The following is a 26,904-nucleotide window of genomic DNA, read 5'->3' on the forward strand; positions in this document are numbered from 1 at the left end:
CTGAAAATACTTGTTTAAGAAGGTGATATGTTCTTCAAGGGCAAAACATCATATATCAGACTCTCTAGACCAGTGGTTCTCAACCTTTCTAATGCCGTGACCCCATAATACAGTTCCCCATGTTGTGGTGACCCCCAACCACTTATACATCACCGGGTGCCAGGGGTGTGGCCAAAGAAAAGGGGGAAAAATGGCGGACAGCCTTGTTTGGCGACCCCCGTGAAATGGTCGTTTGACCCCAAATGGGGTCCCGACCCACAGGTTGAGAACCACTGCTCTAGACTTTGCCAGGAGGAAGGATTTTTTGGAAAGTATGGAGACTTCCCCTGAAATAAGGAACTTTAAGGTTTTTTGTAATCTTATATCTACAACTTAAATTTGTTATCCTTCCAGATCAGAGTGAAAGGTCCCCGATATTGGGAACTGCTGATCGATTTAAGCAAAGGGCTGCATCATTTAAAGTAAGTGTCATGCTGAACATTCTGAATAGTTGCACTCTGTCTTGCAATTTTACTGTCTCTGGAGAAATGTTGGAATCCAAATATAAACAGCTGTTTGCTTTTCTAGTGTGCTACAGATAGTACTTAACACCATTTCTCAATGACTTATGATCGGTCCTTAAAGTTACAGCTGTTGTGGCACTATCGCACTCACATGATCAGAGTTCAGGCACTTAGCAACCTGTGTGTGCTTAGGACCCCAGGGGCACTTTAATTCCCTCCAGCCACTATCTCTTCCCTTCTATGCCCTGTTGACCCTCTGTGTTTCAGGCCTCCTGCTAGCCTTTCACTGTATACTTAGTATACTGAAGTATTTTGTATATGGAAGTATATTTTTGTATATGGAAGTATTTGTGCTGTATGACCATTCTTAAATTACATGAACCACCATATAGGGCATATCTTTTTGCACTTTGAGTACTAAAAGAATAAATAAAAGAGTTCAACTCAATATTTCTCTTTTTTCCCCCCAGATCAATTCTTTCAAAGGATGGTGTGCTCTATGTAAAACTCAGAGCTGGGCAGCTTTCATACAAAGAAGACCCCATGGGCTGGCGAAGCTTGCTAGCACAGACTGTAACTCACCGAAATGCAGATGCCTATGCAGTGAAGGTAGCTCTTCTCCCCCTTTGAAATTACCGTGCTGTCTGCTGCCATCTAATCGTACCAGCAGTGATGCTAGATAAAACTTTTTCCATTTTGAAAGAATTTTTAACTAAAAGATGTTGCTTAGAAAGCTGAGTTGGGTAATGGAAAATGAATTCAGAGATATGGTAGAAAGGCAGTCACCAGGAGATTAATGGTACCTGCAAAGTACAGGCATGCCTCATTTTATTTCCCTTCACTTTATTGCTCTTTGCAGATATTGTTATTTGCTTTACAAGACCCTGTGCCAGTAAAAAGGTTACTTGCTGAAGGCTCAGATAATAATTAGCACTCTTAATAATAAATTATTTTAATTAAGTTATGTACATTTATTTAGACATAATGCTATTGCACATCTAACAGACAACAGTATAGTGTAAACATAACTTTTACGTGCACTGGGAAACCCAACAATTGTGTGACTTGCTTTATTGCGATATTTGCTTTATTGTAGTAATCTGAAACCAAATCTGCAATATCTCTGAGAAATAGCCTAAAACTCAAAAACATCAGGTTACCACTAAGCTGATTGATTGATTCATATACCACCTCATTCCAGAGAATCTAGGTGGTGTTTAAAGAAGTTTTTTTTTTTAAAAAAAATGTAAGCAATAATGATCCAGATCCCCTCAAAGACTTCTGGAAAACTCAAATTTTAACTATTCTCCAGAAGGTGATAAGAATACAGACCACCCTTGCCTTGGGGATTAGCAATTCCAAAGGAAGGGAGCAGCCACTACTTCCTGCTCTCCCTCATGTTAGGAAGGGACCTTCAGCGGGCATTCCCTTTTCACTTAGGTCAAGAGAGCAGCATCTGTTTGGGAGAAGTTGTCTCTAAGATCCAAAAGGGCCTGAGCCATATAGAGTTTAATAAGCAGCACCTTGAATGGCACCTAGATAACAGAAGTGGCATGCTGGGGGGTGGGCACAGGGTGAGAATTATGGAGCATTGGAACTATCACAGAAAACCCCCATCCTGAGCTCAGCTCTTGAGAGGTTAGACTCTTAAGTAGTGTGTTTCTCATGATCTCATGGGACAGGAAGAATCATTCTGAAGATACTATAATATCCAACATAGTACTATATAGAGCTTTATATGTAATAACTACCATTCTGAATTGGGCTTGGAAACTTATAGATTACTATGCAATGGCTTAAGAACAAGTGCTAGGTAGTCAAAGTGCATCTTGTGCATCAGCAATCAGACCACTGTATTCTGTAATAACTGTAGCACCACACAGAGTGTACTCCAGTAATCTAAACATGTGGAGATGAAGCATGACTATTTTTCAAGAGGTTCTTACCAAGACACCGTTGGTGTGGGGGATGTAAAATGTACTTTCTCATAAAGAATAATTTGTAACCAAAAAAGGGAAATCTTCTAATTTCAAATATCATTTTATTTTTAGCCAGAAGCTATTTCTGCTTTCACATCTGATCCAGCACTGCTTTCATTTGCTGACTATTTTTGCAAGCCAGCTGCTACTATGGGGCAAGTACGTTGTCAGATGTAAACCTAGCTGGGAAAATGGGGAAGGGTGTGTAAGGGAATTAGTTATATTGGTCAAAAATTCTGAAGTGTCTAATGACATAGATGATCCTTATCCAACTTGGATTTCCCAGCTATATTGGGCCACAATTCTCTTAATTGGCAGCCAGAGGATATGCTGACCAGAAATTATGGGAACTGTGGTTAAAGACATAGGGAGTAACAAGGATGATGGGCAGTAAGGTGGATAGACTTAATTACAGTGGTGATGACAGATCATTGAAAGACTTAAAAGACCAGGTTAGGGACATAATGGAGAACATGATTGCCAAGTCACCAATGCTTTCATTACTGAAGCTGTGAAAATACTATGGGAATTGGTTTCTCCGAAAAGAGTTCCCAACCGTGAGGAAATATTTAATATCTATGCACACATTGCATTTTAAATAAATGAATAAGGGATTCATCATTTTGCATTTAATTCTAGCTTTCTAGTATTGGGATCCAAGAAGAACATGTAATTCAAGTCTGAACTGAATGCTGTATTCTAGATACTGTAAAACAGAAAATACTCCCAAGTATGTTTTTGAATTGGACTAATTAGAAAAGGGCAAATGTTTAAGAGAGTAGATGGTGTGCTTTGTAAAATATATTTTTCTTATTTCAGAAACAGGAAGTTTTTGACCTCTTTTCATCCATTCTGTATGAGTGTGTTACTCAGGAGAATCCAGAGATGTTGCCAGCTTATATAGCAATTGACCAGGTATTTTTTTCTCCTCAGCATATGTTCTTATTCATGTATACACTTATTTTTTAGTTTAAAGAAAACAAACATTAAGTGAATTTACAATTATTTTGATTTCCTGAATTATGCTTTAAAAATTTACTTGTAATAATTTATCCTCAGTCACATTTTATTTTATGCCTTCTAGAATTCAAGTTTCCGTTATTATCTATAACAAACATATATCTGAGGAAAATCAAATTCAGTGGAATATCACCTTGTGATAATTATTTTACATGTAACTCCTTTGCCCCTACTGTATTAATTTAATTCCCTCTTCATTTCTTGTTGTGCTAGGCTGTGAGACGATTAGAAAAAAAAGAAATGTCTGAGACATTTGATTTGTGGCAAATAAAGTTGGTTCTAGAGTTTTTTAATTCCAGAAGTCATCAGGAAAGAATAAGGAAAAATGCACATGCAGGGCTTTTCATGAATTCAGAATTTTTACCTGTGATGAAATGTTCTATCGATAATACCTTGGATCAGTGGCTGCAAGGTAAAGCTTTCATTATCTACTGTACTGGTAGAAGGCTACAATAAGTTCTTTAAAATGAAAATGGTTTCTACTTTAATTTTGACTTTTGCCCTAGAAATGAAGAAAATTAACGTGGTAATTAACAGTTCTTTGTTAGTATATATTGAAAATGGAGGCCTAGGCATACAAGGGAAGTATCAGTAAGTACAAGGTAGTGTTAGCCAAGGAAAAATACACTTTGGAAAAAAACTAAGAGATGCTCACCTATTGATGATGATGAATCCATAATGAATACTTTTAAACTGATAATAGAGTAAAGAAAGAAGAAATGGGTAATGGTGATAGTGAAAGGTATGAATTATCACAGAGGAAGATATAGTCAGTTTGCTAGGATTTTGAACGGAACTCTACTTTCCAATATTTGGTGCAGATCCCATTTATATCCCCTAAAATATCTCCCTCGTGTGTATTTCAGCTGGCGGTGATATTTGTTTGCATTCCTATTTAAGTGGACAACTTATTGATGAATCTCAATTAAGTATGTTGGCATGTTTCCTTATATATCATTCAGTCCCAATTCCAGGACAGCTGTTAGCTGGAGGCTTGGAAGGTAAATTTACCATTTTGATCCTTTTAAAAATATTTTAACACTAAGGCAGAGGTCTCCAACCTTTCTCAGTCGGCAGACCGCAGGGTAAGAGAGGGGGAAGCATTTTATGTGCGCGTGCACACACACAAACGGGGCCACAAGTGAGAGAGAGAGAGAGAGAATGAATTTATGATACAGCAGATGAAGACTAGATTCATTGTCACCGTTTAATGTTGTTGGATAAGTAAAACCAAAGAGGCTAGAGAAGATTTTTAAAGTATGGTGATGTGATTATCTAAATGTATTAAGTCACAGTCAGATCTTTGAACCCTGTTAAAATGTGCCTATTTGATCTCCGTGTTTTAAATAATAGGAAAATCAAAACTGCTGTACATCAACAAAGGGCTATACAGGTAGTCCTTGACTTATGACAATTGAGTCCAAATTTTTTGTTGCTAAGAGAGACAGTAGTTAAGGGAATTTTGCCCTTAACTTTATGACCTTTTCTGTCCAGTTGTTAAGTGAATTACTGCAGTTATTTAGTTAGTAACACGGTTGTTAAGTGAATCTGGCCTCCTCATTGACTTTTGCTTGTCAGAAGGTTGCAAAAGGTGATCACATGATTCCAGGACATGCAACCATCATAAACATGAGTCAGTTGCCAAGCATCTGAATTTTGATCATGTGACCATGAGGATGTGGCAAAGATCATGTGAAAAACAGTCATATGTCACTTTTTTCAGTACCATTATAACTTCAGTCCCTAAATGAACTGTTGTAAGTTGAGGACTACCTATATTTGTTTCTAAAACACAGCAATTTTGTACGTATGTTCTTACAGCTGGAAAATTGTTTTCTCTCAATATATTTTCTAGGTAGTACAAGTTTTTCTGAGCTCCTCTTGAAATTCAAACCACTGAAGATGCCAGTTCGTGCACTGCTGAGGCTTGCACCTCTTTTGCTGGGAAATCCACAGGCAATGACTTTGTGAAACCAATTACGCAAGATTGACTTATCTGAGTAACCAGACACAGTATCAATGTAGTATTTTACATGGAATGAAAGATACATAGCAAAGATATACCTTTGCTTTCAAGTTCACAAACTTAACATCTAACACATTTTTTCATTCCCTTTTTATGTTTTCAGAGTGATCAAGAGAGGTTTATATATATTGTTGGACGGCTGACATGCCAGTGCAAATTAATACATTTACTTTTGTAAATAAAATTTGTTTGCAAAAAACAAAAATGTCTTGATGATACACTTGAAAAACAGACCATCTGGAAGTAAAATATCAGAGCCATGCAGTGCAGCATCCTTTGGTCAATGGCATTTAATCATGTCTAATTGTAACAACATACAAACAAAAGTGATAGTTAATAGTTTTGAATGGCCAGTCGGGGAAATGCAGACACTGTCTGAAATATTTCGATATAAATCTCCAAAGTCTCAGATTGCTCAAAAGTAATACAAAAATCTAGTAACATAGGCAGTGTCCTGTGCTACTCCTATATTCTGTGAGTATTCAAGAAGAACATTTACTTAAGTAGTTTGGGACATTCAATCTTTCCCTCTGGGCTACTTTGCTTTGTTGTAGGGGTCCCCAACCTGTGGGCTGCAGCCCACTAGTGGGCCATGAGAGGATTGCAGCTGGGCCACAGGAATGGCTGATGAGCACACGTGCGCATGAGCATCTTCACCTGCGCGAACAACAGGCGAGCTCCATTTGCACGAGCTCCAGGAGCGCCACATCCCGATACTTCATGCCCTGCATTGCCAAGGCAGCCAAACACATAACATTTTATGTGTCTTCATTTTATGACCACCATTGGGGCCAGAATTTCTGTTACTAAGCAAGGTGAATCTCATCCGATGTTAGAACTCTTTTTTTTGCCATGGTTGTTAAGTGATTCACGTGGTCATTAAATGAATCTGGCATCCTTTGTTGGAAGCCAGCTGGGAAGGTCACAAATGGTGATTGCCTGTCCCAGGACTCTGCAACTGTCATAAATACATGCTGGTTGCCAAGTGCCCTGAATTTTAATTATGCAACAGTAGGAATACTGTGAGGAATGTAAATATGAGGGCCAGTTGCAAGTCACATTTTTCAGTGCCATTGTAACTTCAAATGGTTGTTAAATGAATAGTGGTATGTTGTGGGCCACCTGTAGAAGCCACATTTACGGTGGTCCCTCATACATGTGAGTCCATAGAGTCAAAAACCTTTGTTAATGCAGGAATAAACACAAAAGCACTCTTCCCAGAGGACTGGAGTTGTATGGATAGTTCTTGACTTACAATCATTTGTTTAGTGATTGTTATAATAGCACTGAAATGTGACTTATGACCATTTTTCACACCTATGACCACTGCAGCATGCCCATGATCACAGGATGAAAATTTGGATGCTTGGCCACTGGCATGCATTTATGACAGTTGCTGTGTCTCAAGATCATGTGGACATGTTTTGTGACCTTATTTGCACCTTATTAGGGCTTAATTACTTTAAATGAATAAATAGCACTAATGTTAACTGAAATTAATATAAACTCTTATTGCATGCTCCAAGAATGAGTTTGATGAGCAATTACTCCTAATTGTTTACAAGCGAGATGGTACACAAATTGATAGCACAATATGATATACATTTATTCAGGCCTCATTCATTTACTTAATCATGGTTTCCAAATAAATCAGCGTTTCTTACATTTCTAGCATGTATTAGTTATTAGATCTGATTTCAGTCAACCAACAATCAAAGGCTCATTAGATGACTCATCTCAACCTATCCCACAAGCTTGTTGAGGGAAAAATTGACAGATGGAATATTTAAGATGCTCCCTTGCACTCCTATTTAAAAAGTGACCTATAAATCTAACAAATAAACTATTGATATTTTTCCAGGTTTATACAAGATAATGTTAAAACATAATTTACAAATCATACTTGTTGGTTTCACAGTGCATTAATCCATAAGCCATACTGAGGCTTGGCATGTTTTAATTCAGCAGTAAGTCTGTGATATTTATCTAGCAGTGTTTCCCAAACTTGACAATTTTAAGGCATGAGGACTTCAACTCCCAGAATTCCACAGCCAGCAACGCTGGCTGTGGAATTCTGGGAGTTGAAGTCCACATGCCTTAAAATTGTCAAGTTTGGGAAACACTGATCTAGGGAGGCACATACAAGATTCCCTCCCATCCCATCTAATCTTATGCCTTTCTATTGTATGTCAAAAGTTTGTAACCAAGTACTGTATGTATTCTCAATTTGCTACTAAGAAATACCAACTAGCAACATTTGTGGAAAATGTCTGGGAAAATACCCACAAAGGATTTTGTACACGTCTTAAAATACACCAGAGAAACAGATTTCTTCCATTTTTTTATAGAGATAGTAATAAAAAAGAGCATCAACTTGCTGTCATGTTTAACATGCTATTTAAGTTCTAAGCCTCTCTTAGGCATGAAAGCCAGCTGGGTGACTTTGGACTAGTGTCACTCTCTTTCAGCCCAACCCAACTCACAAGGTTGTTGTGGGGAAAACAGCAGCAAGAGTATTTTTTTGCTGCTTTGAGTTGACCAAATAAATACATATACAAAGGTGGGATAAAAATATAATACCAGCCATAATAATAGAGAGGCTAATTCTGACTGCACAAGACCAAGCTGGAAGAACAAATGCATACAAAACCAGAGTTAAGAAAACAGGAGCAGATAGCCAAAGCAAAGAAGCTGAAGAAACGGTCTACCAAGCTGCTGAAAAAAGATCGCACACAGATTATAAACAACATCATGACAAAGTAACAATTATGTTGAATTGGGATATCTGTAGGAAATATCACTTGCCTGTAAGCAAGAATCGATAGGACCACGAAACAGACGAAGTAATAGAAAATGGTGAGATTAAAGTCCTCTGGATTTTACAGTTCAAACATCTGCCACGCAACACCCAAGACTTAACAATTGTGGATAAGAAAGACAAAAAGTCTGGATAGTGGAGACATCAGAACAGAAGAGAAAGAACAAGAGGAAACCACAAAATGCAAACACCTGCAAGCAGAAGTAGAACGACTGCTGCAAAAAAGCAAAAGTAGTGCTAAATAGTAATAGCGCCTTGAGATGAACAGGCATTGACAGAACCCCCATCGCTCAACTGCAAAAGGCAGCTTTCTTGGAACAGCTTGCATCCTACCACGGTAGCTTTAACATTGTTAAACAACGTCTGCCTATCCCAGGTCCTTGGAAAAGACTCGATAGGTGAACAAAAATGCCAAATCCAGTGTAAACACCGGGCTGACTCCGCGACCAGCCATCGTAATGAACACGAAATGAACTCGTGGTTTAAAAATACGTACGTACGGTTCTGTAAAGCGGCAACTTCCACTTTCTCAAAGCCCATTCGTTCTCGCGTGAAATCTGCACGTGAATCAAAGTTCTCGGTTCTGGCGCATCGCTGCAAAAGAGAAACGCTTCCCAAAATAAACGGCGGGGAAATACAGTCTTCTTTACTCGACTTAATACGTTCTCAGAAAATGTGACAAGCGAAAAGAGCTGCTGCGCGCAGCCCCAAGAGGGAAGCTTCCTGTTTCATTTAACAAATGGAGAAGTAGCTGTCGTCAGATTTGAAAGCAGCCGGTAACGTGGCCCGGATTGGGGCAGGGAAGGCTGAGTTTCATTTCTGGCGCCCGTTACAAACGCGGCTATTGCGCTTTCTCCACACACGTGGAGAAGGCGCCCCTTTTGCTGCTCTCTCGCCCGCTTTTGGTTTTTTTCCAAGCTACGCTGAGTATGAAGTGGTCGACAGCTGCAACGTCTGGGTGGCTCGGGGATCAGACTCCCTTAGTAGAAAGCGATATTCGGTAAGATGGAGTTCCTTTACTTTAAAATCGATTTTTGGGGGCTGCCTCCTAAGTCATGAGCTTTGGTCTGGTCTACACTACGCCGGCTGATGCTTGCTTAATAACATTGTTCGTATTGGAGGATCCCAGTTGATATACCGTAGTGTAACTATCAACTGGAAGTGTGTGTGTGAGAATTCTCATCATATACCGGAGCTACAGATATTTGTCACTATTACAAACAGTTATGTTTTTCACTGGAATGGGATTGGTACTAATCAGAAGTTTGTGGGATTATGAAGTAAAATTCTGAACCTGTGGAGGATGAGAGAAAGTAGTAAGGACTTGTTGGGAAAAAAACTGATCTTTCTACCCTAAATTGACTTGCCCCCCTGAGAATTCAAATTCCTTTTATCAGCATAATACCAATCCTGCTGGATATTATTCTGTAAGTCAACTAGAAATCAACTTTTCTAGATAACTGAGCAGTCTGCTTCACAAATAGAGTGGGATTTACTTTTTAATTAGCTTGTGAAGCTATTGATAAAGGTTCAATAATGAGCATCAAACTGTTTTGCAATGTTTTGATTTTTAAGACTTCAGAAAATCCAAGAATGAACAAATGAAATCTTAGAGATTTCATTCTTTTTACCAAATCAGATTTTTACATTTCCACTACTAAATAGCAACAATCTCTCCTTGCCCTAAATTGCATTAGAAAAATTAAATTGAATCAAAAGAAGAATTTAAAATAAAGATCTGCTGGGAGGGGAAGAAGTTAAGTAGGTCTGTGGAAGATCTGTTCAGTTTATATACCCAGAATAAATTCTGTGCTCAGAATTGATACTTTTTTTCATCAGGTCTAATTCACAAAAGTAGTAAAAAAAATCTGGTAAATTCCGTAAACCACCCTCGAATGAATCTGAAGGAGAACCACAGCTTCATTTTCAACGAAGAATAAGATTTTAGATTTCTTAGATTCTAGATAATCCCCTTACTGCTAGCAGTAGATCAAATCACACTATTGTTGCTTTAAGCAGAGTCAAATTCAAATGGAGCTTCAGACTGATAAAGGAATTTATCCTTAGCTATACTATGCAAATTAGAAAATCAATCCACCTTAAATCGAATGCATAATATCTATCTATCTATCTATCTATCTATCTATCTATCTATCTATCTATCTATCTATCTATCTATTTGCAGCACTCATATTGAACATATTCTTGATCAGTTCTTATTACTCTTATGACTGAATATTGCCAGGCCCACATTTTTAGTTCATGCCAACGTGAGGATTCCCCTGAGTTACATATCAACAGTATCTGATTACAGGTAGTTCTCAATTTACAACCACAATAAGGATCAGAAAATTCATCAAGTAGTGCAGTTGTTAAGTGATAATCACACCCTAACTTATGACTTTTTTTTTTTGCTGTGGTTAAATGAATCACCTGGTTGTTATGCAAGACATCACGTGACTGCAACTTGTTGGCTTCCCCATTGACGTTGCTTGTTGGGAGCTAGCTGCGAAGGTCACAAATAGTGATCATGTGACCATAGGTTGCTGCAATTGTCATAAGTGTGAACTGGTTGCCAAGCATCCGAATTATTGATCACATGACTGCAGGGACACTGCGGAAGTCATAAATATGAGGTCTGGTCATATATCATTTCTCCCAGCTCTGTTGTAAACTTGAATGGTCGCTAAATAAATGATCATAAGTTGAGGACTACTTGTGTCATAGATTTCCAATTTCTGTTCCAAAAAATAAAAAAGTACTTTAGGTGTAAGCTCCTGAACTAACTTTACTTGTGTAAATATAGCACAGGTGGTTAATTTAATAATAGGTTAAGCATTTGTGTGAAAGACGGCTAGCAAGTTGTATTTTAGCCAAATGCATGTTATCTTACTATGTTAGTTAGACATGAAACTTCTTCAGGGAATCCCCAGTAATTCTTATAGTAGTCCATGCCATCACTCATGCTTAGCATCTGATGGTAAAGATAGACTTGAAGATCAGTCTGAAAGAAAGATGCTGAGAATGGGGTGGGGTAAGGGCTTTGTGTCTCAGCTTCAGGCTAGTCCCATTTCTATGCACATATCAGTATTTTTGGTGGGATATATTAGTAGTGGTTTGCTTGCCATTTTATTTATACTCTTGATCTTTTTCATGATTAGTTGGTGCCACTAGCTGATCTTACCTATTTACATACAATACGGTGAGGTGATTTTTTTCTTCATCAGTTGGTTAAAGTCAATTGATGCTGATTTACAGTACTAACAGCAGGACAGTTGCAGCCAGTGATGTAATATTACTGAGTGATAATAGTATTAACATTTGTTTTCTTCTTGGAATGGAAAGTTGAACTGGAAACCAGAATTACTGCAGGGATGCATCACTTCATGCTCCCCCACAGGTTGTGAAACCTGAGCAAGCAGGCTAAGGCATATGAGACACAATATTGAACGTGGCAATCTTGACATAATTTCCTCTCTTCCCTCTTCATCGTATAATGAATTATCTGTAACTTAGGTGAGAATTAGAAACTGAGAACGTGAATGTACTTGTTGACCTGTAAATATATTTTGGAATCTATACCAGTTCCCAGCCATGAAGGTTGGAAATGATGGGAATTGTAATGCAAGATTTCTGGAAGGGTCTGGTAATAGTTTAAAGGAAAGCTAATTTAGATCTTAGAAATCTTTGTGCAGAGAGAGAGAGAGAGAGAGAGAGAGAGAGAGCTTGACCTTCTGGTGACCCCAGGTCTACATCTGTGACTACGTGATTATATCTTCCAAAGCTCACCTAATCAAAGAAGGGAACTAGTGTCCTTATAAGGTAAAAGAGTAAAATTTGAGCACTCCCCTATTTAGCTCAAAACCTCTGTTTCCTCTAGCTATCTTCCTCTTTTCAGTCTGTGCTTAAATTAGGGCTCTTAGATCTAGGCGACAGAAATCTCAGTAGTCACTAGATGGCAGCAAGCAAAGGTTTCTTTATCCCTTTACTGTCCTCTAGTGGTCACCCAGATTTTTAATAGCTCAAGTCCTTATTAACAAGCAGGAGTAAGTATGAAGGCTCAGGCAACACTAAGTAATGCAGTTCTTTTTGAAACCCACTTTTTACATTTATCATTGCAAGAATTTTCTTAACTGATCAGAAGTGACTGGCCTTTTCTATTGGGTTTCTGTGCATACTGCAGAAACTGTTTTTGAAGACAAATTAGGATTATGATTTGCTACCTTTAGTGCCAGTCAAGGTGTGCTATGAAAAGCACTAACAATGTTCATAGTTGACATTTTCATCATGTATTATTTCTCTCCTTACCCAAACTCACTGCTACAGTCCTTTGAAAAGCTTTTGCTAGTATAATTTTCTTAGTGATTAAAAGATTTGCCTAAATGCATTCAGCAACTTTACAGGGATCTTTCCCTCCAGTCTTCTGATATAATACACTTCCTCCCCCAAATCCTAATTGTTTTTGTGTCAATGGGGTTATTATTTAATGTTATTTTCTAATGGTACAGTCTCTATTAGATTATCAAGAGAAGAGATAAATGCTAGAATAAGGAAAAATCTATGACAACCAAGGCCATTACCAAATGATTGCAAAAAATACTTGATGTGTATAGTGTACTTTAATTATCAATGTGAGAAATTTGCTGAGATTTTTAAAATATCTAATTTCCCAGAGCTTATGGACAACCCTCAGTCTTCATGCAGTTCCTTAAAGTACAACTGGACAAGGTAAGGCCAATATTTTTTGCCCAGTTAGGGGCACTGGTTATGTTAATTGAGAGGAATTTAAGGGGCAAAATGAATGCCATAAGCCTTCGAGAATGAAAAATCCATCTTTTTAAATAGAAGAATCTCAAAATCTAAAAAGTTTTTGTTTTTATATTTTTTAAGGATCAGAAGTGGTCACCTTCTGCTTGTTTGTAATAAGCAAAGATAAGTCAAGAATCCCATTTTATTAGGGTTGAAGTCAGATGTTTAAAAGAATATTTTGGAATATCTCATGATTGTTGACTATGAAATTCAAGACAGAAAAAAGGGTATTATATCTTTTTAATCCTTGCTAAAAAGTAATTCACTGTAGGCATAGATTCTTTCATTATGAAAATATTGAACAAAAATGAAACCTTGGGTTTATATAAATTATTGCATTGTATTATAGTGATTTTTTTTGACAATTAAACAGCAGTTAATATGTCAGGTTAATTTAATACTCATTTCTAATTTGCTCATTTGTAAACTAGGGTGTGTCTTTTAAAAAGTTTAATGCCTTGCTACGTATGAATAGCAGGGCATTTTAAAGTAATTTATAAGACATCAAGATGAATCATTATGACATTTGGTAACCACTCATTAGTTTTTACTATCTACTTTTGAGATCTAGTTCTGTCATGAAAGAATAACTTTATCATATGTACTTATCAATATATGTTGCCTCAACTGATAATATTTTATAACCAAAACTTTATGTAGGCGAAAGTAAGATGTTTATTTTAAAAATTATAATCCTCTTGTAGATTCAGATTTTTAAAAACATTTTCAAAATATGAGAAAACTTTTTGTTAGATCATTTTAATGTTCTAGTCCAGTGTTTTTCAAACTTGGCAACTTTAATATTATCACATTTGAAAAACACTGTTGTAGTCTAAGGAATGGTATTTCCTTTTTCCAAGAAAAAAAAAAAGGATTATGTCTTCACTAGTTACTTGCAGAATTTCTGGTTGTTATAAGAGGAGCAGCTACATGCAGTCTATATGTTTTTGTAGTGTTGTTTATATTATTGGATACCATATTTCGCCCTTTCAGATTTTTTTGTGGGAGTGTGAAGTTGCTTTTTTCTTGCCACCTAACTGCACTACAGTATTATTCAATCCCTTCAGCACTTGGTGCCATCTAGTGGGGGTAGTTAAGATTACTGTACTGTTTTAAGCTGAGGGGAAAATATGGCTAAAGAGGCTGAAAAGTGTAACTTTTTATAGAATCTCTTCTGTTAATGAATATCATCATCATCAACCCACATAAGTCCACTAGGCTGCAGGATGAAGACCTCTTCTTGGAAGTTTATGGACTGTAATCTACCATACTGGTGCTTTCTGTGTTGGTAGAGAAATGTTTTTCAATTTCCTGGGCTAAGGATGAATCAGAGTGACTGGCCCAAAGTCCAGCTGGCATACTGTACACAGGCCAAATTCTTTTTAAGTGTCTCTTCTAAATTCTACAAGATAAAACTGTAAGTAGAATTTCCTTTTGCCCCCATATTGCTGAAGATGCTTTAAAAGTAAGATCCTGCTGAAGTGTATACTTTTTAGTAAAATAGTATGTGTTATTACAGACTTCGTATTATTTCAGAAGCCCTTTAAATAAAGGCAATAAGGCTGACAGAAGGGCTCTCTCCAAATTATAATTTATCTTTCCCTAAAGCTACTTCCCCCCCCCCTTTTCACAACCCTTCAATCGGGCCAGAGCTGGGGCGACTGAATGGCGCTGAGCATTTACTGGCTGAATGCCCTTCCTGATGCCTATATGGAGTTCACAGCAGATATTTTCTCTTTGCGCTCTGATATAGAAATGCCTGTTGCTACCTAGGATTGAACTTTCAACCTTCCGAATGGGAGGCAAATATCTTCATCTCTAGGCCACTGTGATACTCTCCCTAAAACTACTTTACCATTATTAAAATCTATGCCCTAGTTTACCAGCTCAGTTATTAAGAACATGAGCCCTGTGTTCAGGGGCAAGGGCATTTTAAGTAGGGCTTGTAAGATTGGAAAGTTTTTCTGAGGAAACTGTTTGATGTAGTGGCAGGTTAAGTCTTTTTCTTTTTTCTGAGCTTCAGATAAAAATCAGGTATGTTGTTTTTTTTAATAGGTCTTACAATTTCTAAAAGCAATGTTTTGCTTTCTCTACTTTTCATGTTAAAATACTGTTCTTGGAATTATTTATTTTAAGCTTCTTAGGGATTGAAAAGTATGATACTAAATGCATTTGTACACAAATGGAAGAGAACTAGTTCCTTAGTATTGTGAGTTTTAACTCAAACACTCAAACTTCCCTTTACTGTTTTATGTGAAAGAGGAAGAGATTGGCAGCATCTGGCTGGCCACAGATTCCCATTATGTTGAAATTTGGGGAACTGTGTATTTGTTTTAACTTATTAAAGAAATCAGAATTGGACCACACGTTTTATGATTCTGCCTTAAACAACCAACCACATTTTTTTGTTTAGATGTATAGTATAAAGCAGACGTTTAACATCAGAATCAGACACACATTGGCTGGTATCGAAAGGAAGGGAAGAGGGAGGCAGAAGTTTTTAGATTCACCAGCACTCATATACTGAATGGGAAATGATGGTTTCTCAGGATTGCCAAGCCAGACCACTAAGTATCATATTTGAAAAATACCTCTAATTGCTGGTATTCTTCCTTCTCACATTACACTGTAATCAGAGAGTCATAGCTGTCAGGCATTCTCTCCCATTATCTGTCTTAACATTACCTATAATAAACTAAAATAGAAGTAGCTCATAATCAAAAATCAGTAGAACATAATGGTTTGAATGCCTCCTCTGTTAGATATAAGAACAGTATTTCATGGCTTAGAGTTGTCTACTTGCAAGGTGATGAACCAGAGTAATATAGCAGTTGCATTTTTCAGCAGTAGATGGCAATAGCAACACACTACTCTTGGAATGGGTGATTGTGTTCTGGTTTTGTTTTGTTTTTTATGTTTTCCTTGAACAAGGAAGGTTGATATTTTTAAGACCAAAACAGAATCACATTCTCTCTCTCTCTTCTCTCAACACACACACATACACACATATACACACAGAAAACCATATCACATGATATGTCTGTAAACAGAGAGGCCAAAGAGCAGCTGCAACTTCTGATCAGAACCACAGAACAGTTACCAAAAGGTCTTCTGAGGACAATTTTTTTTTAAAAAAATCAACATAACAAAAACTCTCCTCTGGAGCTCTAATTTTAAGAGCCTTGCAGTCAAACCTCCATGATTCATGTAAACAGAAGTGAAGCAACTGGTGAATAATCCCGATAGGGCCTTTCTGTAAATATTTAATCTCAGTCAGACTTCCACTGAGCCAATGGGTGTTTGATATTAAGGCAGCTACAGCCTTAAGAGAAAGACACAAGAACTAGGAAAGAAGCATTTCTGTTGTGTATATCTTTTACATTCTTATTTTTAGTACATTAAACATTATTTTTGACATGCTTTAATAGATGTAGTTTTGATTGTTTTATTACAAGAAACTCTTATAGGGATTGCATTTTAGAAGCCTTATATAAATAAAATGAAGTAAAACACAAATAGGACTATTGGTATGAATTAAGACGTTGTAGTCCTTTAAATGCTGCTTTAAATATCTGTATTTCACATTTCATTATATGATCTTCACCCACAAGTAAATTGGGACAAAAGGAGAGCTTTGAGAAAAGATGAACTAGTCTTCTGCAATGAAGTAATAGGATTACAACATTCAATTAGGTTTAGGTGTATGACAATATCTCTGAATGTAAATGAAGCTAAAGATTTGTTTTCATGCTGATTATGTGTGAGGCAGGAAAGAATTCTTATTACTCAGGTAACCACATTATTCTAGTAAGAGTCCAATTAACCAGATTAATTTATGGCAGCATGAATGCTCTAATAAATACCTTTAGTCACCTGAAGTCCTTACAAAAAGACTGGGATTTGTATCTGTAGATTGTATTTGTAGATTGTAAATTACTTGTGCTTATTTAATCAATTCACTTGTAATCTTGTAGATTATGTAATTTTCATCACACCTAATAGTAGGCACTATTTAGAAAATTTTATGAAATAGCCCTCACATCACACAGAAAACAAAAAGTCCTGCTTCTGCACATTAGAACAGTTTCATGGAACTTTGAAGAGTTTCATGGATCTCTGTAAAGTTTAGCAAACTCACTGGGCAAGGCATGTACCTGAAGATGGAATTACCAGATGAGTTCAATTTCCAAAGGCAGAATAAATCAGCTTGTAATATAAGTAAGACTGTTGTAATATAAGTAAGACTAATATCACCCTTGCTTGACAATCAAGCAGTTCTCCATCACTGGCCCTGTTCATATAACAAATCTAGCCCTGTCAGCTGCAAGGCCAGTCAAATCTCTTGGCATTGGGTTCTGGAAGCACATGGTCAAAGTTATTAGTCAGAAGATGTCATTTAAGGAATGTAGATCTTCCTTTATTTTTTCCATGATAAAGGCCCTTGTATTTATAGAGTACATCATTATATCACTTAGTCCTTTCCATTGGTCAACCAGCAGCTATATAATAGCTTTGTGACTGTATTCAAGCTGTATCTGGAAGATGGGATTAATATTATCAGATCTTAATAAATAGTTTGGTACAGGGAAGTTTTACTTTCACTTTTTCAGCCATTCTCTCTCTTTGGTCTTAGTTTTAGGCACAGTGGAATGATTGACTGGGCTTTGGTGTCCTCAGAATATGGCTAAGTGGAATTAATTTAACCTTGTGCAAAACTAAACTAAATTTAATCCAATGGCAATCGACTGCATTAATTTATACCTCACAATGCACTAACCACCTATTTTCCAGTTAAGGATGTTGTAAGAATTTGGCCCCTTTGTGTTGATCCATTCTATGTCATGGTTGATAAGGAAATGACTATAGAACTGGATTATGGAAACCCAATTTATTAGATTGTTCACAGTTTTACATGCAAACATATGCTTGTCCCATAAGAAGTAATCCCGGCTGAATTTAGATTTTTATTCCCAGAAAGATACAGTTATTTTGATATCTTCTTTTTCTGTTTAGAATTTAGGAAGATTCTTTTACTGGATTACCATAGCAAAGAAATTTAGATTTTTAAAAACTATTTTGAACAATTACTTTGTTTAGGAATGGAATATTAAGGTTAATAAATAACCATGACAATATACCTTTAGCACATATATTGATGTTACAGAGGTCATTCCAGTAGCTATCTAAAATGATCTCTACCTTTATTAAGAAAAAATTGCCAATATCTTTTTTTAAAAATTCTCCAGTACAGGAGATGGAGAATCCACCAATGGGTTTTCTCTGTCTGCCTGCTCTTGAGACCAAGTAACCAAACTTGACACGCCCCCTATGCTAGGAGATCCAGTCTTGACTTGGTCTCAAGTTCTTGAAGACGTGTCAGGTTTGGCTCTCAGGGATATTAGCAGGTCAGAGACCCACTTGTGAATCCTGCCCTCCTAATAGTTCCCCCAGCAATTCAGAACAGCAATCGCAGCCTGGGAATTTCTCCCTGTTGTTCCCCTGCAGCAGCTGATTTGAGGCTTCTGAGGTCGGGTGGGGGGGGGCAGCTGCAGCCTTCCTGTTTTCCCTTACACGGCTCTGGGGAAGTTTTTCCATTTAACGATACTTCCCTCATTAGATCTTCCTGATCAGCTTACAGCGCTGCCTCAACGAGCTTCTAAATTGACTCCCGAGACCTCCGGAACGTCTCCGACTGTTCAGAACAGCCACGGGCGCCATTTTAGTTGCCACCGAAGGCAATGAACCTTTTAAAAAAGCATACCAAGGCCCTCCCCTTCTGTCCATCAGAACTTGCTCGCTGGCTACACCCCTCATGCAGCGCCTAGTGCTGCTGCTAGTTCCCCTCCTCAACTTCGGGAAACTTGCCTTTGAAGCCACCGGAGGCTGTCCTCAACGATCAGAAAGCAGCGGCCACCATTTTGGTTGCCATCGAAGGCAACGAAAAGTCAAACGGAGCTCCTTACCGCTTTCTGGTTGCTTCCCTTTGATAACCCAACTGAGCCTCTCGTCTCTTGGGGATTAGGGTTCCTCGGCCCCACTGCATCCCTGAATAGCTCAAAACGGGTCTACCACAGCCGCCATTTTGGACATGCCACGCGGTCCTCCTCCTAGACCCCATACCAGCCAGTGACTGCCTTCTAGGCCTCATAAACCTGAGTCCATTAGTACAGCCCCAGTAAGCCACAAGACTAGGCCAAAATTGCTCATAGCAGGTCCCAACTGTGCCTTCAGTCTTATCTTAACAGCCATGACCTAAGCCCCAGAGAGAAAATATTATCTGGTCAGGTGGTCAGGGGAGCAGTCCTCGTTACTTGCTCCAATTACTCTTCCCGCCAACCGCTTGCCTGCCAGAGGTTTCCTGAGATAGCTCGACCCAGGATGGAGGACTCCACAGTGCCTCAACCCATGAGCACTGTCTCCCCGTCCTCCAGTTACGGCCGGCACAAAACATTCAAACAGGAGGCAGCAGGCAAGCTCAAGAACAAGGCTAAGGCCACCCTTAAGAAGCCTTCCAAGTTGGCAGAGAAGCAAGCCAGCCGTAGGCACCAGGCTCTGGAGAAGGAGTTCTCCAGAGCGCAGAGACAGGCAGGATCAGAGACGGATCAACTGGTGGTTCCTGAATTCGACCTTCCTTTAGGTCCTTCATCCTCTGCTCAGAGCGTGTGGTCCCTGGCAGAAACTTCTGCCACACATTGCCCCCCTGCAACACTAATTCAGCATGCAGCAACCAGTCTACCGACCCTCCCCTCAGGTTCGGTTCCGGAGGCCACCTTCACTCCGACAGCTGCCAGACTCAGGGGACCAGACTTCGGAGACATTTTCTCCGATGGCCACCTGGAGGCCCTGCTGTCCAAGGTGGTGGACCGCGCACTTGCAGAACGGTCCTACCACCCGTCCGGACAGGAGGCTCCTACATCAGCTATACTACCATATGTCCCTCCAGTGGGGGTTCCTATGTATCAGGAACCCACATCTCCTGCACATTCCTCAGCCAGCGGATATTCATCTCCGCAGGGTGGTGACCAGCCAGACTTCAACCTGTCAGAGGAGGAGGAATCTCTCCCAGAACCCTCTCCACAGGGAGGCCTATTCAATCCAGCTCTGTTTCTCCCCTTGCTCCGCAAGGCCACCAAAACGGCTAATATAGTTCCCTCAGCCACAGGCCACATTGGATTCCAGCCCAAATCCGATATTCTTTGAAATGGTGGCAGCCCAACACCATGTTCCCTGTCCTTCTATATTCCTTAAGGGGATCAAGAAGCAATGAGTTTCCCCTTCTTCTTTTCCCTCTGTAGGCGGGACAGACAAAAAGATGTTTAGTACCTCCACAGATCTAACTGAGGCCCTGGAGGTCCCCAAGGTAGACGAAGCCTGGACCCCTCTGGTGTCCCAGACCATGGTCTCTGGGGACATGGCGGAGGCACTTAAAGTGGAGGACAGAAAATGGGACTTAACCTTTCGAAAGACCCATCAATCGGCTGCATGGGCAATTAAAATGGCCACTTGTGCGTCCTTCTTTGTCCGAACCAAACTTTTATGGCTTTGTCAGCTCCAGGCCAGAGTCCCTTTCGAGGACATTCGGACCCACCAGGATCTAAGCGAAATAGTTGCGGCGACGGAGTACACTGCAGACGCGACTCTACAGTCGGCCAACTTTGCTTCCAGGTCCCTAGCCTCCATTGTTACAGCCAGAAGGATGATATGGCTAAAACACTGGCAGGCCGACGCCAAGGCCAAATGGCGCCTCACAACTGCCCCTTACTTGGGCAACAATCTCTTTGTGGAGGCCCTGACTCCGTATCTTGTGGAAAACAAGGACAAATGGAAGGTCATGGCTCATCTTACCAAACGGCCTGACAAGTGTGCCACACCCTATTTTCGCAGGCAGCCCTTTCGGCCGGCAGCAGGTTCAGCAGTCACCCAGCCCTCCCGTCCCTACACACCCAGACCGGACCGGCCATATGACTGTCCATATGACAGATTGGGATTTCACAGGCCGCAGAACCAGAACAATCGGTCATTTCGAGGGGCAGAACATCCCTACAGGAGGTCCAAGTAACTCTCATACCACACGTCTTCCATCAGTGGGAACTCACAACCATGGACGCCTGGGTCTTACAAACAATCCAGTTTGGCCTGTCCCTAGAATTTCTGGCCAGTCCCCCGGGTCACTTCATCACCTGTTCCACTTCACGGGATCCAATAAAAAGGGGGCTTATGCAGGAGGCCATTCAACATCTACTAGAAATTCAGGCCATAGAACTGGTACCGCCAGATCAGAAAGGAAGGGGATTCTACTCCATCCTCTTCGTAGTTCCCAAGACTTCGGGGGGATGGAGAGCAATTCTGGACCTCAAGGGTCTGAATCATTACATCACATACAAAAAATTCAAAATGCAATCACTCCAGTCCATCCTGGGAAGCATCAGACAGGGAGACTTCCTGGCGTCAATAGACCTCACGGAAGCGTATCTCCACATCCCCATCCTTCCAGATCACCAGCAGTTCCTCAGGTTCTGTTACAGGGGTCATCACTTCCAATACAAGGTCCTCCCGTTTGGCCTCTCCTCAGGGTGTTCACCAAGATCCTGGCTGTGCTGGCCGCCCATCTACGGAAGATACCGGTATATGTCCAGTGCTACCTGGATGACATCTTGATCCAAGCGTCCTCCTTCCAGGCAGCCCAGTCGGACCTGGAAGCAACTATTCAGGTCCTCCAACAGCACAGGTTCTTGGTGAACTTCCAAAAAAGCCAGACGGTTCCCTCATCCGGGCTTCTGCATCTGGGAGCCAACATAGACACCACAAACTGTATGGTCTATCTTTCCCAGGAGCGGGTGGTCAGCATCAGGGACCTAACTCACTGAGTATACAAAAACTGCAACATTCCACTGGTCTTACTCTCCCAACTTCTAGGGAAGATGGTCTCCTGCATAGCCATAGTTCCCTGGGCCAGACTCCACTTGCGGGAGCTCCAATGGTTGCTCCTACTGTTCCAACAGTTGAACGCCAATGCATCCAGCCGGCAGGTGAGGCTCCCTGTCCACACCCTCAGGTCTCTTCGCTGGTGGTTCTCACAAGCAGTAACCAAGGGGTCACCTTTCAAGGAGCCGAACTGGCTCACCATCATGACAGATGCCAGCCTATTTGGCTGGGGAGCCCACCTACAATCTCAGTTTGCGCAGGGCCGTTGGTCCCACGCAGACTTGAGACACAACATCAATTGGCTGGAACTCAGGGCCATTCACTTAGCTCTTCGCCAATTCCGCCACCGGATCAGAGGCCGTCACGTACTGATCCTCACAGACAACGTGGCGTCCAAGGCCCACGTGAACCGGCAGGGGGGCACCAGGTCCAAGTACCTCATGTCCGAGGCCCGGTTGCTGGGATCCTGGGCAGAGTCCAACCTGGCCTCCCTCAGAGTCGAACATATCTCGGGGGTCAAGAACCAACAGGCAGACTTTCTGAGTCGCTCTACGATAGACCCCTGGGAATGGGAACTACATCCGGATCTTTTCTCTGAGATATCCCAAAGATTCAGCTGTCCGGTCTTTGACCTGTTCACGTCATTGAGCAATGCCCAACTTCCCAGGTACTTCTCCCACTATTACTTCCCAGGAGCGGAGGGGACAGATGCCCTGCAGACTCCGTGACTGGGGGGCCTACTTTATGCCTTCCCCCCCCCGCTCATTCTGGCGACCATCCGCAAACTGCAGGTGGAAGTGATCCTCGTGGCCCCATACTGGCCACAGAAACCCTGGTTTGCCAACCTAATGAATCTGTCCCGTTCTCCTCCATGGAAGATTCCCCCGCATTGCGTATCCTTACACCAGGGGGTCCTCCAACATCCAGACCCTCAGTGGTTACAGTTAACCACCTGGTGCTTGAGCGCAGCATCATGATACAAGAGTTGTTCTCACCATGGGCAATCCACCATGATTCAGGCCTCTCATAGGCCAGCGACCAATCGCATTTATGATTCCACCTGGAAGAATTTTTGCCATTGGTGCGGAAGGCAGAAACTGGGGGTTTACAAATTAACTATTCCTCAGATTGTAGATTACCTTCTCGACAGTCTGGACAGAGGCCTGGCCCCTGCGACCCTTCGTAGGCAGGTGGCGGCCCTATTGACATTGCTCACTTGCGCGGATTCAGTCCCTCTAGCTCACCATCCTAGGATATGCACATTCATCAAGGGCGCATGTAACACTAGGCCTCCCGTGGTACACAGGTATCCCTCTTGGGAGCTGCCTCGTGTGCTTCGCGCACTCATGAAACTGCCCTTTGAGCCCATTGCTAATATTCCATTGCGAGCCTTATCTCACAAGGTCGCATTCCTAATCGCCATCATGTCAGCCAGGTGTATCTTCGAGCTGGCTGCTCTCTTGGTCAGGAACAATCTTTGCATCTTCCATCGAGACTGAGTAGTCCTTCGGTTGGATCCCACCTTCACGCCCAAGGTCAACTCACTCTTCTATCGGGCACAGGAAGTCATTTTGCCTAACTTTTGCCCCAATCCTTCCCATGATTTGGAGTGGCAGTGGCATACACTGGACGTCTGCAGGGCAAGAGCACAGAACCCTTTCGCAGATCTGAGGCCCTCTTTATTTCCTTCTGCCTGGGATAGAAGGTGTCCGCTGCCACTATAAGCAGGTGGATTAGGGCTTGTATCACGGAGGTGTACCAGTCTTCTTCCCTGCCCATATCACAGCCCATTCCACTCGCAGCGCTGCGACATCTGCGGCACGGGCCACTCAGGCATCCATTGAGGAGATTTGCAGGGCCGCAACATGGTCTTCGCCCTCCCCATTTGTACGCTATTATAGGATTGACCGCTTCGCTTCCGCGGACGCCTCCTTTGGTCGGAGGGTCCTCCAGCAGGTGGTTGCTGGGGACGTAGATCCGGCCTTATCTTTTTCCCACCCATTGGGACAGTGAGGCTTTGGTATATGTCCCATTGGTGGATTCTCCATCTCCTGTACTGGAGAAGGGGCGTTGTCTTACCTGAACGCCTTTTCTCAGTACGGAGATGGAGAATCCACACACTCCCTTAAGGTCCGTTAGGCCACTATTAGGGGTTAGAGAGCCAACACCTTGTTCTAGCATCAGCCACTTTCGCCCTCGTCAAGACTGGATCTCCTAGCACAGGGGGCATGTCAAGTTTGGCTACTTGGTCTCAAGAGCAGGCAGACAGAGAAAACCCATTGGTGGATTCTCCATCTCTGTACTGAGAAAAGGCGTTCGGGTAAGACAACGCCCCTTCTAATGAATTTCACTGAAGGATTGCGATAGATCTGAGTAACTGTTGAATTTTATTTCCAAAAACTGATGGAATTGCTTTTCTTTCATCCCAGAAGGCTTAGCTACAACTAGAAACTATTCCAATGAATGCATGCAATGTGATGTCTGCAACTTCCCCCTCATTCTTCTACAGAACTACTAAAGGTAGCTTATAATAGTTTTAGAAAAGACACTTTTGCTTTATTTTTTCTGTCTCTTAAATGTGTTTACTAATATGACTGGGGAAGAATTCTGGAGAATGCAGATGTTCCATGCAATGGCTAAAATGTTGAGCTAGAAACTGACAGAGCACTCCCTTAAGCATAAAAACTAGCTGGAGCTAGTTATCTTCCTCAGCCCAACCTACATACTAGGGTGGTTGTAGGGAAAATAGCAGGTGGGAGCTTTTGGTATGTATACTATCTTGAAATGACCAAAAAAAGCGAAATATAAATAAAGCAAGAAAGCTTTGGGTTGGCCTAATAATAATATTGTGCTAATTAGGGAAGAATACTTAGTTTTCCAATATTTTTAATTTGGTTGTGGTTTTATCCATTTTGGTGTGAGTTTTTGGAATGATGTCTAAAATGTTCCCAGTTCTGCTTAACTACAAGTAGTGTCAAGCAGCTAGCTTCTTGCAATCTTGCCCCTTATCCCTTGATGATCTCGGTGCATGCTGGTCACTATGCCTTCCAAGCCAGGGATTAATCTCCACCAACCATGAATGAGCAGAGAAACATGATCTCTATAAAAACAAAGGCTTTCCCCCTATTTCAGTCCCTTTTGCCTCTCTTTACAATGAGAACTCTTGGTTTCTCTGTTCAGTTACTCTCCCTCTATGTCTCTCTCTCTCTCCCCCTGACAGGCCTGTTATAACCATCCAGAGCCTCTTATCTGCCAACAGCAGTCAAAAGGCTGAATAAGAGGAGCTTATCTAGAGAGTGAAGTCTTATCTCAGTGTGTCTGGGAGCTGGCAGTCTCCTGTATTTACGGTCAGAGGAAATAATTTTCTCAGAAGACAGCAGGGATTCTGCTGCTAGATCTTGGTCCTTCTTGGCAACTTGGCAGCAGAGCTTTAAGTAGAGAAGTCAGTGGGCTTTTGACACCATCCTCAAGTTTCATGAAAGACAAGTTACTTAAATCTGGAGATGGGAGGGCAATAGAGTTGCCTTCTTTTTCTTGTTCTATATTTCAATAAAAATACATACACTCACATTCAATATATGTAGATACATAGTATGCCTTGCAAACCATATATACATACATGGGTGTGTATACACACACAAACACATAGACTAATTATTGCAGCAGATTAAGTCACTTATCAGTGGTCAATATGACGCTAGATTTTAAGCTTTCTCCATATTAGATAATATATTAATATAAAAACTTTATTAATTTACTACACCAATAACAAGATAACCTAAATTTCAGTTAGAGATTAATTTCAAGATTGGAAGGCTCTGCTTGTTGTCATTCACTATGTTATGTGGGAGTGACTTTAGGAGCTGGGGTGAAGAGACGTGCAGAAAACAGGTAAGAGGTAGCAGTTGGACAGTAGATGTGGCAAGAGGATCAGAACGGAGCCTCCTTAATTCCCTGAGCTGTAAAGGAGATGGTGGGAGAATTATACTGTCAGACTTGAAGATTCTGTTAATGTAGCTTTACAGTAAAGTAGAAATAATAATAATAATAATAATAATAATTATTATTATTATTTACCAACAACTTTCAAATTACTAACTGGTAGCTGATGCAGTACAACAGCATCTAGTTGAAAACAATCTCTTTCCACCTGAGCAGAAAGGAAACCGCCTCAATAGCAGAGGAACAAAAGATCAACTCCTAATAGACAAAATGATCTTGAAAAACTGCAAGAAAAGGAAGACCAACCTGCATGTGGCATGGATTGACTACAAAAAGGCATTTGACTCTCTGCCACATGACTGGATAATCAAGTGCCTAGAAATAACAGGAGTCAGTAGAAACATCAGAAAATTTGTGCAAAGATCGATGGCACAATGGAAGACACAGTTGCAGATTTCCTCTGTCAACAATACTGAATAACTCAGGACATGGCTATCAAACATCAAAAACATCTGCCAGACTATCCCATCTCCTTTACATGGATGATCTGAAGCTGTATGGAAAAACATCATCTGAAATAGAATCGCTGCTCAACACTGTCCGTATATATAGCCAAGATATTGTTATGGAGTTTGGCTTGGACAAATGTGCCACACTTACTATCAAACAAAGAAAAGTAGTGAAAATGAAGGAATCAAGATGCCCCACGAAAATAACATTAAGAGTCTGGATGAGGAAGATTACTATAAATACTTGGGTATCCTTCAAGCTGACAACATCAAGCACACTGAAGTCAAGAAAAAGATTAGTGGTGAATACATCAAGAGAGTGAAGAAGATCTTAAAGTCCAAACTCAATGGAGGAAATACCATAAAGGCAATC

At 40.6% G+C, this 26,904-nt stretch overlaps 1 protein-coding gene and 2 long non-coding RNA genes across 9 annotated transcripts in view; 2 read left to right on the forward strand and 1 right to left on the reverse strand.

Annotated features, from left to right (window-relative positions):
* Positions 1 to 5,797, forward strand: part of ANAPC1 (anaphase promoting complex subunit 1) — a 58,119-nt gene extending 52,322 nt beyond the window's left edge. For 2 of the 4 annotated variants that reach the window (XM_039324584.1, XM_039324583.1), the window contains exons 42-48: positions 394 to 461; positions 974 to 1,112; positions 2,555 to 2,641; positions 3,302 to 3,397; positions 3,716 to 3,914; positions 4,369 to 4,503; positions 5,358 to 5,797. In XM_039324584.1, coding sequence (XP_039180518.1) covers positions 394 to 461; positions 974 to 1,112; positions 2,555 to 2,641; positions 3,302 to 3,397; positions 3,716 to 3,914; positions 4,369 to 4,503; positions 5,358 to 5,473 — 840 coding nt within the window. In that variant the 3' untranslated portion in view covers positions 5,474 to 5,797. Of the gene's footprint in view, positions 1 to 393; positions 462 to 973; positions 1,113 to 2,554; positions 2,642 to 3,301; positions 3,915 to 4,368; positions 4,504 to 5,357 lie in introns of those variants that run through there. The other 2 variants (XM_039324586.1, XM_039324585.1) reach the window with 2 other exon arrangements.
* Positions 1 to 9,316, reverse strand: part of LOC120299611 — a 37,532-nt gene extending 28,216 nt beyond the window's left edge. The window contains exon 1 of one of the 4 annotated variants that reach the window (XR_005554451.1): positions 8,843 to 9,207. This is a non-coding gene — a long non-coding RNA (uncharacterized LOC120299611). Of the gene's footprint in view, positions 1 to 8,842 lie in introns of all 4 variants that reach the window. The other 3 variants (XR_005554452.1, XR_005554450.1, XR_005554449.1) reach the window with 3 other exon arrangements.
* LOC120299612 overlaps positions 9,207 to 26,904 on the forward strand; it is a 42,505-nt gene continuing 24,807 nt past the window's right edge. The window contains exons 1-3 of the long non-coding RNA XR_005554453.1: positions 9,207 to 9,346; positions 13,020 to 13,074; positions 24,510 to 24,600. This is a non-coding gene — a long non-coding RNA (uncharacterized LOC120299612). The remainder of the gene's footprint in view (positions 9,347 to 13,019; positions 13,075 to 24,509; positions 24,601 to 26,904) is intronic.

Source organism: Crotalus tigris, unplaced genomic scaffold (assembly GCF_016545835.1).
Source record: "Crotalus tigris isolate CLP2741 ecotype Arizona unplaced genomic scaffold, ASM1654583v1 scf7180000024302.2721777, whole genome shotgun sequence".
NCBI lineage: Eukaryota > Metazoa > Chordata > Lepidosauria > Squamata > Viperidae > Crotalus > Crotalus tigris.